This window comes from Ambystoma mexicanum, chromosome 6p, assembly GCF_040938575.1.
Source record: "Ambystoma mexicanum isolate Mex_15411 chromosome 6p, UKY_AmexF1_1, whole genome shotgun sequence".
In the NCBI taxonomy this organism is placed as follows: Eukaryota; Metazoa; Chordata; class Amphibia; order Caudata; family Ambystomatidae; genus Ambystoma; species Ambystoma mexicanum.
In genome coordinates this window covers 885,915,924-885,934,699 of record NC_090935.1, presented here as the reverse complement: position 1 = coordinate 885,934,699, position 18,776 = coordinate 885,915,924, and the positions used below count along the sequence as shown (strand labels likewise).

General features: G+C 45.1%; 1 protein-coding gene across 6 annotated transcripts in view; it reads left to right on the top strand.

Moving 5' to 3' along the window:
- Positions 1-18,776, top strand: part of EPB41L4A (erythrocyte membrane protein band 4.1 like 4A) — a 1,024,616-nt gene that overhangs the window by 380,924 nt on the left and 624,916 nt on the right. For all 6 annotated transcript variants that reach the window (XM_069625493.1, XM_069625495.1, XM_069625491.1 and 3 more), the window contains exon 6: positions 15,439-15,559. In XM_069625493.1, the coding sequence (XP_069481594.1) occupies positions 15,439-15,559 (121 nt within the window). The remainder of the gene's footprint in view (positions 1-15,438; positions 15,560-18,776) is intronic.

The following is an 18,776-nucleotide window of genomic DNA, read 5'->3' as shown; positions in this document are numbered from 1 at the left end:
GCTTTCCTTTTTATCTGCTTGTATTTTCCTTATGGGAATTAATGTTCCCAAGGATAGGGGATACCTTTTATCCTTCTTACCTTTTCTTTTGTGAGATCAGACCACCCCACCCTATGTGGACTCCTGAGGGGTTACAGAGTATTCTCTTCCCCACTGCTCCTGTAACATTTTGTTACAGTGACAAGCATACCAGAGTGGCTCGTGGCAGAGGACTTGTTCTACAAACTTTTGTGTAATTTGTACATGCAGGCTGTATTTGCAGCTGCGGTAATGCACGGAAGGGTCACCATTAACCCAAAATGGTGGCTGTATTCTTTTCTTTTGCCATTTCTTGTGTGATGGTCCTTTTGATCCTTCTTCTGCTGTCCTGGGTGGGGGAGGCCCTTGTTTGACTTTTGGCCCCGGCAGGAATCCTTTGTGAAGCACGCCATGGCTATGCTATAGTATTATCTGCAGTGATTGGCTGTTGAGACTATATTCCTGCCTGTCATAAGGGAACTGAGGGATGGTTAGTGCACCAATAACGTAATTCTAGGTGGCGGCCTCGGGGGCCACTAATGCAAGAGAACAAGGAGACACAATGTTGTCCCTAAAATCAAGAAATCTGCCCCACTCTAAGGCAGTCTTTTTTTAAATCGTGTGACCTTTATCGCTTTGCAGTTAAGTCACAGTGAGATTACACACTTTGTTTAAGCAGTGAAGCTGGGATGTTAACCCTCTCTGCAAAATGGCACTGAGCCTTCTGAGCTCTACCTGGTACAAATATTTAAGTTTTGGCTTTCAAGGACTACAGTAATACCATCGTATAGCGTTTAGTGGAAAAAATACACAAATCCCATATTAAAGTAACCTGACAATATGCAAATATATAAAGAAACATTCTAAGCCAACATAATACAATTGTGGCTTTTTTCCCACAACATCCTGAATGGAAAACAAGTGCTAGAATGAAAAATGATGACAGCCTGAAAAGCCTCCTATTGGACAGCGCTGTGCCGTCAGCACCTTAAAATATATATGGGGTACATTTCCTTAAAAATGTAAAGTGCATGGAGTGGACCTGCTACATTTGCCCTTGCATACAAACAGGCCCACCGCATGCGATTTTGGTCATTTTCACTGTGAAGTGCAAAACAAAGGTGTGAATGCAGGCGTAATCGCCTGCACGCCTGAGTTTCTTCTCTTTGCAGTGCAGAGTGAGTAAACTCATGCATGGCTGGTAGTGTTTGCAATGGATACCTATTAGCTGGTAAAAAAAAGCAGTCATCAGCCCATAAGAAGCCAAAGCATCGGCGCCAACAGGAAAATCTCATTCTGATATATATGCTTGTGCCTTTGTATGACAAAGAGTATTGTGGGGGGTGCAGAAAAGGCAATTCCGTTCTGTGTTCCCACTCCGCTATACACATGTATTAAAATATGGTGCAGCATACAAGACGTATGTACAACTTTTACATATACATTGTACACATGCTTTTTATGCTATGTCAAAATATTCATGGTCCCCAATCTAAAAGAAAATGTGTAAAAAGGTCCCCTGGTATACGTCACAAACTTCCTGTTAGTAGCTTGATGTTAACAATATTTCATAGCCACATGAGAGTAAACCCTTTTTTGCATGTCGAGGTCGTGGATATGATGGGTGTAAACTTCAAAAGGGAGCTTTATTTTTTTATACACGTTAATTGTATTGTAAGCAGACATAGATGTTTTAGTTGACTGGAGCTGCAAGGGGGTCTTCCAGTTGGAAATCGCAGGGTCGGGATTCAAAAATGGATTTCCAACTGGAAGACCCCCATTGCAGTCCCAATTGCCTATTCATTCCTGCTTAAGAAAGGCACCTCTGAGAGCAAAGGAGACTAATTGGACTGGCTTGGCCTCGGTTTAGCGCCTGCATTTCTGAAGATCAGCAGGTCCCATCAGGAAGGGCCCAGATACATTTTGAAGGGGGGGAGGGGGCTGGCGCCCAGTTAGCCCTATTGTGTTGCACCCATGCTCACAAGCAATCTGATGACGCTGCACCCCACGCCCCCCCCCAAGCCCGTAGACCGCCCGGGGAAAATGGATGAAACATCATGAGATTAAAGCCGAATCCCAGATTGCTTTTGCTCGGGTCCAAATTGGATTTCCAAAACCTGGGTATGCCTCAAAAGTAGACAAGAGGACAGCTCACTTGTAGGTTCTGTTGACTCCTGTGCTACTATTTGTCCTAGCACGAGCCCCTGGGCCCACCTCATAAAAAGCTCACAACTTGGATTCAGCGTTTGAAAGCCACCTTTCCATCGATGATTAGGTAAACATAGTTGCAAAGAATGGCTTCTATCATGTATATCAACTCCAAGAGATCCTTCTCTTCCTGCAGACCCCCCAATAAAAGCCCCTTAATCTGTTGTTCCCTCCAGAGTACACTACTGCAGTAGCTTAAAGATTGTAATCCTGCTGAAGTCACTACACAACGTCCACAGAGTTCACAATCATGCAGTTCATCATATATTGGGACTGGGATGTTGAGACCACACCACTTCCGCATCGATGGCTCTACACTTGCTCACAATAAAGGAAAGATGCCAGTGCAAGACCTTGTGAATGGTCCATAAAACCATCTATCGCCGCACCTTAATATGTCTTTCCAGGCTTTTCACCCTTTCATCAGTCATATTCTTACAATCTATGAATTTGAACACTTAACATTCAGCCTATCAAGTACAAGAACTATGGAGTAAAACTCTTCATTTTCATGGCCCCATCCTCTGCAGTGCTCTCCCACCTGTAAAAAACCCAAGGGTCTTTCCCAACATGCTCCCCGGGATCTTCTACACAGGTGGCCAGGGGAGGGCCATCATTTTTGAATCCCGACCCTGCGGGTGGACAAGCAAGGGAGGATGACCTGGGTAGAGAGTCCTCTGGGATTGGGGGGGTGCCCAAGGGGGAGACATGGTATCCCCCTACTATGACATTAATCTACCTGACCCAACCCCCCCTGTCCCCCCCAGCCTTCACAGGGTATTACCAACACAAAAACCTTCATTCCCCTCTGTACCCCTCAGGTACTGTGATGAAGAAGATGCAGACAGAGAAACACCAACATACTCAATGGCAATGTCCAGATAACAAGGCCAGGCAAAGTCAGGCAATTGGAATGAAGTATGTCTACCTGCAGCCTGTTAGGAGTGATCTAGAATATAAAAGGAACACTCCCAGAAGTCATGGTGAGTGAGGTGTGGAAGCACGATGCCAGGTAACTGCAACTGAGGAGGCCAAGAAGAGCAGGAATCATCCAGTGGAGAGCGAGATGTTGGAACACTGACCAGGTGCAGACCGAGGCACTGGGAAAGTGCGTGACGCGAGAGCTGTGTCTCCAAGGAGCCGGAATCCTGAGAGGGGCACTGGTGAATTGGCTGACCCCTGTGAATGGCGTGAAGCAAGCTCATTCCCCTGGGCATGAGAGAGGAGCCCAGGAGTGTCTGAGGGGCAGGTGGTGCGACCCTGACCTCAGGCGTGTAATATTGAACTGAAGAGACCGTTACGTTAAGCATTGCGCTGACCAGTGAGTTTCTGTCAGAATGAGAAACCTGGTTGCGTGTGTGAAACTGTAACAAATAAATGTAGCAAGTGAGTAACATGCAGATGGCATACTGGTGAAAGGTCTGAGCCGGAGGAGAATAATGAGAGAAAGTGAAGTGTGAAACAAAGTAGCAGCATGAAGGAAGTTCGTTACTGAGTGCTCCTAAGAGAGGGAGACAAACAAAAGAGGAACTGTATAAAAGTTTACATCAGAGTGGTCATGCATAGGAAAGTATGCGCTCTCAAAAGTCTCTGATAGAAAAGGCTAATGCAACTGTATTTATGCTATAAACGTACAAAAGGAAAGCTGTGGAGTAAACAGCAGAAGGGGAGCTATGTGAAGAGTGAAGTGTGAGCAAAATTACCCAAAGTGTTGGAAGACTAAGCAAACCAACAGAAGAAGAAGCTAAAGCTGAAAATAGTTAAATAGGTGAACAGTATACACGGAGAGGGCATGAGAAACCTGGTTGCACGACCTGTAATGGGTGGATTGTGCGGTCTGACAACTGCGCCACGATCAGTGGAGGCCTCATTGAATAAATTAACTCTAAGGCAATTGATAAAAGGTAGAGGAACCAAAAAGATGCTGTTTAAAGTAGGGAAGGGAGCCCCTAAAGAAACCAGTTGGATTACAAGCTGAACTCTTGTGTTGATAAGTTGAACATTGGTATTTTGTTGGAAGCCAGAGATCCAAACTGGGGCAAGTGAAGCCTGAGAGACTCATTGAAGAGTGTGAATAAAAAGGCTTTTGAGTTTGTGGAAAAGGGACCCAGAGAAGCCCAAAAAACTGGCGAGAACAAAGGTACTTTGAACTTTGATAAGCCAATACTGAGAAGCCTGTGGATTTTATATGAACCTGAGTGCCTTGAACTTGGGGAAGGGAGTTACAAAAGCATTCCATTGCCAAACCCCTTTGCTTTGAACACTATTGAATTTTCCAAGTCCCATGCACATTGTTATTCGTTAGAGATGAGGACAAGCATAGGCTTTGACACAGACAGCATTTTAGACTTCCATTAGATTGCTTTCCAATAGGGAACATTCCCACCTTAGAGCTAGGGCATGTTAGGCGTTATACTATCCTGGTCATTGAAAGTAAAGGTGTTCAAAATCTACTTTATCTGTCTGTGTTTTCTCTTGATACCAAGCCCGTCTCACACACCTCTTCTGCTAGTTGAGATTGATTACCGCAAATTCTGAGGGGGTATGTCATCCAAAGGGCATATTGTGACTACTCATCAGGACTTGTAAACCTGTAAACCTTGTTGAACCCATTAGTTAAGACCCCAGATTCTGCATCTCCGCACTGGCCTGAAGCCTAAGATGGACCCCAAAACTGTATCTAATGGTGTTTGATCTGCACAGGCTCTTCCCATTTTAAGGCCTCACCATCTTGTCCTCCTTGTACACCTAGAAAACACCCCATGACAGCTGATCACATCCTCTTATTCGTGCCATTCGTGCTAACCCCCGACAGTCTTACAATTCATCTACCATCCTCAGTGTAACCTGTCACAGATTGCCTCAGGACCACACCAACTACTGATGACAATTCAAGGTTTTTTTTATTAACATGTTTAAGTAGGGTCTCACTAAGGGCAGTCCCTCTCTTGTCTCCCATAGGCTTTACACTCCAGAGCCCAGGCATCCCTAAACTCCAAGGTGGTCACTAGAGATCAGTAACCCCTACTACCTAAAATCTGGCTGGCTGATGGTGAAGGCCAATACCGACAAACAGTTTTGATCAATACTTAGTCAATTCAATTTTAATTAAAACAAACATTTAAAAACGACAATAAATGTTAACAAAAATTATTAAGCAACTACATTGAATCCATTTTACTCACTCCAACATCACATCCATACTAATGTGTCAATTCTTTTTCTAACGATTTACGTTAGATAACCCTTTTCCTAATTACACAGTTTTTGATTCCTCAGGTCTATTACTTGATACAGTCTTCTGTGTAGTGCTTATCTCACAGACTTTGATCATCTAAGATAAGCACTACACAGAAGACTGACGTGATGTTGGAGTGAGTATGAATGAATGGTAGAAGATTTGTATGATGAGTTGGGGTATTTGTATCCAGTCCTATAATTTGTATAGTGATCTGGATTACATTTATTTGCTTAATAATTTTTGTTAACATTTACTGTCGTTTTTAAACGTTTGTGTTTTAATTAAAATTGAATTGACTAAGTATTGATCAAAACTGTTTGTCGGTATTTGCTAAAAAGACAAATTGTATAGTGGTTGCTATTATCTCTCTTCCGCTGGTCCACTACATACTGTTTGTGAATCCTGTTGAAGCCTGAAGGACCAGGCGTTGTGAATCAGGCATCCCCTTATATTTATTGATGGTGAAGGCCTAAAGGCAATCACCTTGTCTGACTTACTCCGTCTGGGAGTTCCAAGGTGGATCCTAACATGGGGCACCTCAAGAAGAATGGTCTTCAGAAGTGATGTGTTCCAGTAAGTCAGGCCTCACTTGTTCCTTACCCCTTGCATTCTTGACTCATCACCTTGATGTTCTTTCCTTCCTTTCACTTTCTCCTACTCTGTCTCTTCTCTTCCTCCCACTCTTATTTTTCTCTTCCTCTATCTGTCCCTCTGAGGTTCTCCCATTTACTGCTACTCTCCACTCCCCTCTAATACTCTCCCCATTTTCTACTTTCCACAACTCCCTACATTCCGCCCACTACTCTCCACTACACAGTCCTCCCACTCTACACAACACTCCGCTCTACAACGCTTCCATCTTCTACTCTCCACTTCCCTCCCACTACTAAATTACAGTATCATCCCTCTACTCTTTACTCTTCCCCCACTCTGCACTCCACTCCACCCTTCCTTCCCTCAGCCACTCTCCTTTCACATTCATTCACCTGCCCATCTGTTTGTGAATGGTAGGCTGACAAGTCCCCAGTGTCTATCCAGAGGAGCGTAGTGAGAGCTTTTGAAAAACGGGAAGCAAACTGCGAGCCTCTGTCTGTAATAAGCACTGACGGTAAACCAAAGACACAGAACACAAATCTAAAAAACAAGGACGCCAGTATAGATGCTGTCTGGATGCCACGACATGGGAAGAACTTCTGGATTTTGGTTAGAGAGTCCACAACCACCCAAATGGTATAATAACCATCACTTGGTGGGGGTCCACGGTTTATGGGGAATGGGCATCTTCTGTAGAAGCCCTACAGGCTTCCGGTAACTGCTCTTTCCCTGAGCACAAATTGCACAGTACCTGATGTAATCTATCACGTCTCTTCTCATAGAAGGCCACCAACACCAGCATATTAACAACCTTATGGTTTTCAGTTGACCTGGATGGGCTGCTATCTTAGCATCATGGCACCAACGGATAGACATCTGTTGTAGGGATTCTTCGGCGATGTACAGCCATCCCTGGGGATATGGTGCACCAGCCACTGTTTGGACGTTCACTTCAGTTAAAACGCTTTTGAGCGTTTTAGTCAAATGTTTCACCAGACCAAGAAGATCCAAAGAGGGGGTGCAAGCACAGACCGCTTTCTCGGGAGCAATGAGAAATTCTGTGGTCTCTAGTGGTAAGACCCCTCCGCCCAACCATGAAAGAGCATCTGCTCTGCTGTGTAGACGATAAGTGAACGCTAAGTCAAACAACGAGGAAAACTAATTTATGTGATCACTGCGCCGCCCGTAACTGCGCTGACAAAAATGTCAATGCCAATTACGGAATGGCGCAGTGATCAAATAGATCACTTTAAACACCTCCCGATCCCTGCATACGCCTACCCGACCCCCACCCCACTTACCTTCACTGCGGCACACTTTTGTGTGTTCCGCCGACTCCCCGCTATCTCTGCGGTGTCGGTTCCTCCCACTTGCCTGGACCGCAGCTAACGCCGCACATGCTTTTTTGTTGAAACTTTCATGTCCACCGCAACCACTCAACTCCAATTACTGCCCCCAAGGAGAGCAGGGACACCCCCGCAACCACCGCTCTGCCTGTGTGCCCCAAAAGTCGCAGTGACTGCAGGGACGCACAAATGAGGGCGACATTTTGCCATTCTTCATCCACCATTGTCTCCATGGAACACTATTGTTTTATGGATCAACTTTGCACCATTCTCCTAGAATTTTGTCTTGGCATCCTAGAAGTATTTTAAGAAATGAGGATGTTGGAGTTCTCCATCTTCGAAGAGAGCAGATGCAATCTTTCTGGATATCCTAGCTTTCTTGCCACCCCATATAAACGCAGTGTCCTCTTTGTGAAGCTAATCCAAGTCTTTTTTAGGGTGTGAGTTGGAAATACTAGAAGCAGTGTACAAGGTGTGGTAACAACACCATCGTTAGGGATATGAATTCTCCACAACCATGGAATTGAATGTTTCTTCAATCTTGCAAGTTCTCCATGTATTGTCTCAACGAGTTGAGGGTAATTGGCATCATTCAGTTCCTCAAATGCCAGAGTAAGAATTCTCTCTAGCCTATTTTCTTTTACCAATGTCAAGGTCATAAGTAGCCTGATTCTCGGGAGAAAGAGATACGTCTAAAATCTCAGATTGTGAAAAGTGCACTTACATCCTAAGGCTGAGGTTTACCCCTACAGTTCGGTCAAAAGATGAGATCAGAGCACTTACTGAGCGACATTTCTTCCTTTCCCGTGCAATGAAAAGAAATGAAAAGTGTATTCACTGAATACTTAGAAGCAAAGGTGCAAAGTAGCAGTTTTGGACAGCAACCAATTTTGCATGAATTATCAATGGGCCTTTGTTAAACCTTAATGGCTTTGGGACTCATAAAAAGAACGTTGTTAATGTTTACACTGAGTAACTAAATGAGGTTGCCCCGCTTGCATTGTTAAGTAGGAATGTTTTGAAAAACCTTTATGGGTCAGCTAATCCGAGCTGGCAATAGCCATTCCCAAAGTGGAACTAGTTCTCGATGGCCCACGTCTGAATTTCCGTGGTCCTAAATAACGCGCTGATGTGGGTATGTGGCATCCCCACCTCCTACACCCTGTCCGCCCTGCACGTCATGCTGCTATAAGAGACAGAGGTTCCAATGGCCCTTTCTGTGCGTAAGGTCTGGGGTTGCCCTCACTGACCTCTTTCTCATGGGGAAATGCTTGCCTAGCAGTGAAGGAGTAGGTTTGCTAGTGCCTTGTTGTTAGTTTAGTAATGGCCATCGTTTTGGCTGATTACGCAACGCAACTCATATTTGCTGTACAGTCCGCTGGGCTTGAACATCAGCTGTGCGCTGTTGCAGAGATTAGATGACATTTGCATTCACTAACCTAGAGCACAGGTGCATGTTTTGAATGTTCTGAATGTTTGTACCCTGAGAGCCAGTGTTCACCTCACTGAAAATGAGCCTGAACCTTTATATCGCAGTCTCGGATGAGTCCTTCAGTGGGGTTGAATTCTTTTCCACCTAGACTGGTGGTTGGCTTATGCAGATGACTTGGTCCTTTTGCACTAGACGCTGATTGGTCTGCAAAGGTCAGGAGAAATACATGACCCTAAATGACTTGGTAAATAGCATTAAAAAGACCAAAATAATAATGGCTTCATCGGCCATAAGGAAGACTCTGTGCTATCCATGCAACCTAAAGGAGAATGACTTGCAAGTGGTGGATCAGTTCACTTATGAAGAGTTCCACCCAACGTATAATTAAGAGCTTATGCACAGAAGTGCTGATGGAAAGAGGGAATCCTAAATGGGGTCGATTTTGGTTCCTTCCGGTTTTGAATTACTTCAAAGATAAAGTAAATCCATGCTTTATCTATGGTGCTGATGTTTTGCACTTAAGAGATTCGGCGTGTTAGATAAAGTTGGAAGGTTTACCGTGGCGGAAAGTCTCAGCCTTACCGAATGGTGCGCTGGCGACTGCAATAAGGTATGAACTTGGGCTGTTGACGTTTGAAGCCTTGATCAACTGGAGAAGGCGTAAGATCCTAGATCTTCCAGTATACATTCCATGTTTTGGTATCAGGTAATATTATCGCCACCAAAAATATCGCCGTACATATGGTCGTCGGGAACGGCCAAAGCGAAATTTTTGGTGGGGATAATTTATGGGGTAAATGGATGGGGAGGTTGCTGGGGTGTCCCCCGCGGCCTTTAAATATATATGGGGGCTGCGGGGGTGTCCCCCGCATGTTCCATGGGGTAATATCGCCGCAAAAATATGGCGAAATGTTTGTATGCCGATATTTTTGCGGCGATATTATCACATGGAACGCATGTTTTGTGTGTTCAAGCCACTTATTGAAAGGAATCCATCAAAAGAATTCACTGGTTGGGCAGTAAATGTGATAACATGCCTGGGGAACTGAATGTAACACGCGAGCTCTTTATTGCTAACTCCCTGGTGGTAAAACAGGCACTTTGCGACTTTCACTGGCGTGTCGCTAGAGTCTCTATTACTCAATTTAAGTTATTTTTCTTTTTTCTTCCTTCATCGTGCCCATAACACGGCCAGCTCCCCACACTGCAGTCACCTCGCCTGACCAGCTGCAACAAGGTAGGCCTTTGTGGAGCGCCAGAAAGCATTGCAGCATTACTCCATCTGCCTTGATGGGTACAAAAATGTAAAACTGCATCTTTTTGCTTTTTGCCACAGAGCACGTGACACGTGCGAAATGGGTCAGCAATTTCCATTGCCCGTCTCCACCAACTGCGGCCATCACGTCTGCATCTTTTCTGCCTCCAGATGCTTTTTTGGGGCTTTTTGTCTTTGTTGAGCTGCAGTGCACTGGGATCAGTGCACTTTCCATCATGGCCGACCTGGCTGTGGGCAATTCGGACCTCCTGACGCCATCATGCCTCGCATCCCCATTGGCTGCTGTGACACAACATTAGCCAATGATGTCCACCGGAGGCGGGAGCCGGCCCCCAAACCAAGGCCCTCATTTGGCCCCGTAAGAAGCGTTGTCCCTCTTTTCAACGTGCCCATGACACAACCAGCTACCCACACTGCAGTCACCTCGCGTGACCATCTGCAACAAGATAGGCCTTTGTGGAGCACCAGAAAGCATTGCAGCATTACTCCATCTGCTTTGATAGGTAATACAAAATGTAAAGCTGCATCTTTTTGATTTTTGCTGCGGAGCACACGACACGTGCGAAATGGCCGGCAATTTGCATCGCCCTTCTCCACCAACTGCGTCCATCACGTCTGCATCTTTGCTGCCTCCAGATGATTTTTTGGGGCCTTTTGTCTTTGTTGAGCTGCAATGCACTGGGATCAGTGCACTTTCTATCATGGCCGACCTGGCTGTGGGCAATTCAGACCCCCCAACGCCGACATGCCTCACTTCCCCATTTGCTGCTATGACACAACATTAGCCAATGATGTCCACCGGGAGGCGGGAGCTGTCCCCCAAACAAAGACTCTCATCCAAGGCCCCTGTCTGAGCCTGTCAAGGCCTGTCCAGCCTGGTTGGGCCCCCCTCCTTCCTCTCCCCACCCCAGTACTTCCTTTCTATAAACTTGGTCTTGGGGCTGTTGGAGACCACCCCCACGCAGCCAGGATTAATGGGTCACCTATAGTCATCCCTGTGAGTAGCCAATACATCTCTCCACACGTCTCTGAGACTCTAATCTGTAGCCACTGTTAACTGATGTACTTTTTAGAGTGCCTACCTAATAATCGAATCTAGGTGTTTTCCGGTGGTCATTCTCTGTGCCTGGTTATGTAGAGTGTTCCCTCCCCTCTCACCCCTCCTCTCTCCTTCCTTTTGTCTTTTGCACTTATTTTGTGTTCTTGTGCTTCTTAGCCCACTCCCCCACTCCTTCCTCAACGTTCAGCTCTTACATTTTGTAACGACCGCCAGGGATGTGCAATATTCCTGTCATATGCTATAACATTATTGGATTCCTCCTGCATTATGTTGTACCTCTAAACACCTTGCACTTGTCCATTCTGAATGTACCAATGCTTAGTTAGAATGTTAATCCTTGCAGCCGTCATCCTCCCTGCGTTGGAGCGCTTTGAAACGCTTGTTTAAGTGTATGGTTGCTATATAAATGACCAATAAATAAATAAAAATAAATTATTCGATCAGCTGACTAAGGAGGAGAAAAGAAAATTGATCGTAGCGTGCTATATTGTTCAATTACCAACCAGGTCTTTAAGAAATGCATTCATGGGGTTGCCTTACTCTATTCTCTAAGAATTAAATTGTGAGGGCTGGAGCAAAAACTCAGGAGAAAGACTGAGTAGGCAGATTCTGCAAAGTAAAGAGTAAGATAGAGACTATGGAGCATTTGTTTATTGTCTGAGATAAACTGTTTTAGTCATGACGCAATTTATTCAAACTCTGTTTACGTCTGGTTACATATATTAGGAGGAAGTCGCCTCCTTAATAATTGCTGATAGTGGCTATATTTATCATGTTATGCCTTTTTTACGCTAATGTTTATACATTTTTTCCATTGTGTTTACGTGGAAAAATGAATGTGGGAATGTGACTACATTGTCTATGATGTTTCCTATGCGACTGGTATGTGTGAAAAGATGAATGCAAACTAAAACACACATTTCTGAAATACTAGACCATAACCTACTTAGATTTGATGAAGGACTCTGTGTGCAGCTGCGTGTAACTTCGTGATGATCAGCATTGATGACTTGAAATGATGGATTATCATTCTTTTCCTGAACCCCCTAACCCTTCACGGCCGCACCCAACACGGTTTCTCCTCTCCACCTCTCACACCCGTCCGCCCCCCACACTGCAAATTCATACCACAGTTTATAAAACTCCTCACTCCTCCCTCAGGCAGTTGACCCCTGGATTCCTAACCATTAGCCAGTCGCTTTCACGTAGCTGTCCAATGGTTGCATCTGCGCTTTTTCAGTTTTTATAAAACTTTGTGCTGACCAGTCATTAGAATGGCATTTATCCAGAAACACAGCACCGTAAGAGCAAAGTCTTGCGGATATAACCTGACTGATTTCCCATGTTTAGGTTTGTATGGCTGTGTCTGCATTTAGTGCTGGATTATTCAATATGTACGGTTTATAGGCAACCTGTATAATCTCCTGGAATTTCACAAGAGGTTTATTATATTCATAAATCAGACTGTGGCATAGAAGATCTCAACAACACAATATCGACAAAGGCAGATTAGAAACCTGGATGTCCATGGCAGGATTACATCTGATTAAAGGGTGAACCGGAGCTCTGGGTCTACATGCAGCTGCGTCGTGCTCCCGCCGAAGGGATGGGCTCCTGCCGACGGTACGGGCTGGATTGCAAGATCAGTAAAACTGGATAACATAATGTGAACCAAAAAACAAAGCAGAGAACTTCTGAGATATGTACATTGAATGGTGGCCGGGATATGGAGCGAATGAAAAGTCCTAGGGTAGAATGCAACGGTCCCATCTCTCAGGATAATTGAGTAAAGATTCTGCAGGACATCCCCAGCACCAAGATCAATACGACAGACAGACTGAGACAACCAAACAATATTCTGTAGGATGCACTGGAGCCCAACGAGGATGGACAAAGGCACGCTGAGCACCATGAACAAATGTTGGAGGAGTGGGATGACAAAAGAAGGACATTCCCACATGCTTTCGAGCTGAAGATAGATACACAATGCTCAGTGGAGCTTGCTGAAGGACTACGCTTTGTGGAGAACATGGATGGCCACCTAAACCTGCCCTCAGTCCTGTTTAATAAGATTTAACATATGGACACCCATGAAAGATCACACAAGCTGTGGATGAATGGCTGGGAAGGAGCTTGGGCTATCTCACTGGAAGAACACCAAACCCCTTACATTGGAGGGGAGGGTCTGATTGAAATGAGGAAGCTGGCAGGGTTTCGGGGCACGGACAGCTTCTTGGACTTCTGCTGCAACTGGAGAGCGAGGCTGGGACTGTACTGCGTATGTCTAGGTTTTTTTACTCTCTCTCTCGTCGCTCTGTCTTCTCACTGATTGATTCTGAAAGGTGCCCTGCATTGTTGTGAGCCGGGGGGGGAGGGTTGGAGGGGGGAATACAGATAGACCTGGCTAGGACTGATGGACTACAAAGGCCTTGAAGTTAAACATTGGTAGCCGTTAGTTGTACCTGAAGTGATCACACTGATATAGTAGGTGAGGGGGCAAGAGGGGGAAGAATTACATGGATCGGGACTCACCTTGTGATCCAAGGGAGCTATTTGGTTTGTGTGTTGTTACTTCTATTTGTAAACTTTTTATGGTTCGTTATTAATCAAAATAAATAGAAAAAGCAATAGGTTGTCTGTAATATGTGGCATGGTCTATTTAACAGCTGGATTGCTCTGGCCTTTTGGGGCGGAGGCTATATAATCTAATATATATTTACCAGTCATACTCGTGAATTGTTGTTAATCCTGTAGCAGGTGTGATAAGGGATTAACAATGGCCGCTGTCAGTGAAATCTAGAAGTATGCCTGTAAAAAGGTTTGTCAGTATTAGAAGTTAGTACACAAAGTGTGGGCAAGATACATCTGCATTAGCCCAACCGAAAAGAACAGCGAACATGCACAATCTGTGACTGGTTGTTAGGCATGGTTCTCAAAAACGTCCTCCACTGAATCCAGGTCTACCTGAAAATATCTGTTTGTGCTCATGGTGCTGTACACTGAATAAAACAAACTATCTAGGAGGCCTGTCTATGCAGTTGCGCCACATTGTAGTTCCAGCAAAGGTGCGTGTTCCTATGCGTACAGGAGCACAGCCAAGCCGCAGTATGACTTGCTTTCATGCTGCGCACGGCGAGACACCCCAAGGAGTTCAGGCTGCATGACCAGGCCTTGCCTGTGACGTTTGAACGTTGGGGCTTGGCACAGATTTAGGCATATTAGGTAAAGTGGGCGTGGCTGTCCTGCAGCACTAGGGCAAGGATCCAATACTTGCGGCCAGAGCAAGCCTTGCGGATGGCTGGGGATCTTGCAAGAGGGCAATCTGAGCCTTGATCTGGAATGTGCCGGATCTCTATAGGCAGGCCTTCCCCTCTGCCCTGAGATGGTCTTGGAGCGATCAACGGATGCCAAACTGGCTCATAAAAGCGTCTGCCAGTTCAGATGTGGGTCCAGTGAGGGCATACAGCGGAAATGGAGGGAAATGCCCAACTCAGCCTTGTGACTGTATGATTATTGCAGAAGGGTATCTATATATTTGGGTACATGTTCCTCTTCTGTTGATTGTTCTTTGTACCTTGAATGTGGCGACACATGCTTTTGAGGGTGTCCGGTTAAAGGATCGAATACAAAATGTGAGAGTCAATAGAATCGAAAACAAAAGGTTCACATTTTTTTTTAAATTATATATATTTTTGGGGGTTTTCGTTTAGGTAAAAAAAGTGGTTCTTACCACAAAAACGGGGGTTTAAATGTAAAAAAAAAAAACAACTTTTTTTCGAACCTTTTGTTTTCGGTCCTTTTGATTCGACCCTTTTGTCATTCGATCCTTTTGATTCAATACTTTGACCTATAACCATACTTGAGTACACACGGGGCTGCTTGCAACTCACATTTGTGAGAGCTTGTTAACTGGGAATACTTATTCATTCATTAGTTAACTGTTGGCAACTGGCATATGCTCCGTTCAGAATGGGCTAATAGGAATCTTACTGCTTCCTTGTATCAAGTAAGAAGATATAGTTCATTATCAGGAAATATGTATGCATTATCTGACCTTTAGCCTCACATCTCCATATAGTTATTTTGTTGGTCCTGCCTTCTGAAACCCAGTCTAGTGCACATCTTGCCCTTTTATAACTTTACATTCAACAAATACAACGTTTGCAAAAATGTAACAATGTCACCATAAGGCTTCGCTGCATTGCCTTACGTTAGCAGCGCAAAAGTTTGATGTGTTTCTGTTCTTCTGTTGTCTTTGTGTAGCGGAGCTCGGAGACTATGATCCGTACAAGCACATCTCGGGCTACGTGTCGGAGTACCGCTTTGTCCCCGACCAGAAGGAGGAGCTGGAAGATGCCATTGAGCGGATCCACAAAACTCTAGTGTAAGTAACCCCACATTGACAGTCACTTCCTTCCCTCTCCTTCCCCCAGAAGCTTACTGTCTCCAGAGCTCTGGTTCTCTGTAGGCTGGACTATTGCAACAGCCTCTTTCTAAATCTGCCTGCCTCTACCCTCCGCTCTCTCCAACTCATCCAAACCAGGACTGCGAGACTTGTCCTTGGCCTCAATCCCAGGGATCGTATCTCTCCAGGACTGAAATCTCTGCACTGGCTCCCAGTGGCGCCAAGGATTAAGTTCAAAACCCTCTGCATTGTCCACAGGGCCTTCTGGGGCCTGGGGCCTCAATACCTTCAACTCTCTCTTCCTAAATATCTTTATTCTCGAGCTCTTCGCTCATCCGCCTCCAACTCCCACAGGGTCAGTCGCTTCTCCAAACAACGAGTTGGTGGTAGATCTCTTTCTTCGGCTGGGGCCTCCCTCTGGAACAGCCTCCCTGCCTCACTGAAACTTGAGGAGAACCATCTCCGGTTCCGGAAGCACCTCAAAGCCTTCCTCTTTGCTTCCGTTTTCTCTTCTTCCTTGTCCTGCTGATCTCCTGGCTGAACCTGAAACTGCACTGGTTACCTGGCTACCCTCTGACCTCGGGCCCAGGTCCCCTCCCCACCAGTTGCACACCTGCACTGCCCCCCCTGGCAACCCTTGCACTCGGGGACTGTTTCTGTACCCCTTCAGCCCCCTACCAGCACCTAACACCGGATGTCTGCACTTACCCTTGCCACCAGCTGGCTGCACTTTTTATTTATGATTTATTTTATTTATTGGCTATATTATTTATTTTACTGTTATCCTATGTACTGAACTGCCCTCCCCTTACCCCTCCACTCCCCCCACCCCTGGCACTTGCGCGATCTCAATGTCACCTGGCCTAGTAAGATCGATGTCTCTGTCTTCCCTCTGTTCCCCCACTTGCTGCGTCGTGCCTTGAAACACTTGTGTATAGGCGCGTTATAAATGCCATATCATATCATTATAAATGCCATATAATATGCATGGACTACTTCTTCTAGAAGGGGCAGCAGCTTTCCTGGAGGGGGAGGATAGTTCAACAGGGGCTTCGTTGGCAAACCATGACATGCAAAACTGCGCTAGCCTGTTATTGCAACCCCCTGTGGTTTCCAGTCAATACTCATGAATGAATGTATGTATGTCATGCCCTGATGCCTGCTTGGTTTTCGGCCTGTAATAAAACTAAATAAATACATGAAGGCAGCAATTCTTGCATGAGGAAAATATTTTTAAAAAAGAAGGCTGGTTCATGTATTACCTAGAGAAAACACCTGGTCTTTGTGTTATTGTCTTTTTATAGGAATTCCAGTTCCGAAAACTTGCCCGGCTACCAGAAAGCGCCAATTAGCATGGGCACCAGAAAGAAGACAGCAGGAAGAACATAGAAGTCCTAAAATATTGTGCTACTCGGCAGTACTTGTTTGGGCTTCCAATAAATGGTGGGGTACAGAGAGCAAATGCTTGCTGTGCATGTTCTTCTTCACAACAAGCTGCACAAAATCGCCCAAGGCTATTATGGCAATAACAACGACAACACATATAATTGGTTTTACATTTTTTTTATTGTGTTAGTTTAATATAAAACTTTTATAAAGAAATATCCCACATTTCCCTTCCATTCGTTAATGTCTGAATTCCCGTCTGCCAGGACCAAAACGAGAAAGCCAGGCTTTCCTTGATTTTAATTAATTCCTGTTGTGAATATCTTTCAATCTGCGACCCCTTTCAGCTCGAGGTGGTGGGGGTTCCCCGCATGTGGTCCATTTCTAGGACCTTGTTCATAAAGTTCACACAGAGAGGACTCGAGCAACCTTTTCTCCGTCTGTTAGCGCAATCCACCAGTCCTCTGGGCATAGCGAGGGAACAAGCTTAATCAAGGCACCGAAGTGTAATGTTCTCAACTCAGTGACCCCGGGACAAAAGAGCAGAAGATGTTTTAAACACTGTTGTTTGTCAGTTTCAGAGCAGTACCGACATTGACTTGTAGTTTTTCATCTCGCCGAGATCTTGCAGATGATACTTCATTCGTTGGGAGCAGGTTTAGTCTTATCCGCAAGAACTGGTTTCTGAAATGTGTGTTCGGAAATTGTCTGAGGTATTTACACAGAATGACCAATTTTCTAACCTTGTGGTCCAACTGATGGTGCAACTTGTAGGTAAAGACTTGGCCCAAAGTTGTTATCCAGTCCATGTCGTATAATTTCTTTTTTACTCTACCTGGGTTTGTTAGGAGCTCCTCCGTAGTACAGCCTAAATGGGTTAATTTTAGGTTGTTTGTGCTCACCCAACTGTTTAGGGGTCCGTTTGAACGTTGACTCATCTCCTTATTAATGATTTCAAAGATTTGTTGTCTTGCAACTCCCTCACATTTCCCATATAGTTTCCACTCCACAGCTGCTTGTAAGGAGGCTGTACCGATCTCTCTTCTCAGGATGGACATGGGTAAGGATCTAGAAACTCTCATGACCGTCTTCCAAAAGAGCCCCTCTAGCCGCAACCATAATTTGGGGGGCAATTTCAAGATTGCCTGCAAGCCGCAGGTCAGAGTTGGTACGACTTTCATTTTGTAAAAGTCCACTACTGGGATTAGTGTGAAGCACCCATATTTCCAGTTTAGTCTACAGGCCTGGCTCGACAAGGCTTTTGCTTTATTATTCAGCAAGTCCACCATCGGGGCTTCGGAGTTGCTGTTATTAATCCATGTTCCAAGGTATTTGAAGCTAAGACTTGTTTGATCTTTGTGTGCCCCAGATACCATGCGAAAGTGTGGGTATTTGCTTACTTTTTCTGCTATTCTGGAAGACAAGAATTTTTGTTTTTCTCCGTGTTCATCTGGAGCCCGTTCTCTTACACATAGTTACTTAGTTGGTCAAGCTGACACTGAAGACCTACCGGGGTGTGATCTAGTAAAACTAGGTCGTCTGCGTATAGTAATCTCCCAAGTTGAGTCCCGCCAAAACGTGGAAGAAAGCTTTTTGCCATGTCCAGTGCGCCACCAACATCGGACAAGAAGATGTTAAAGAGGTGCAGTCCTAGAGGGCAGCTCTGTTTTAACTCTCAAGAAGTTTGTATTTCTGCTGATAAAGTCTAGATTTGTTCAATCTTATTCACATCAATGTGTTTGAATGTAGTGCTCTCAGAGGGGCGAGAATAGGTTCTGGCAACTTTTTTTAGCCAACTTGCCCCACAATC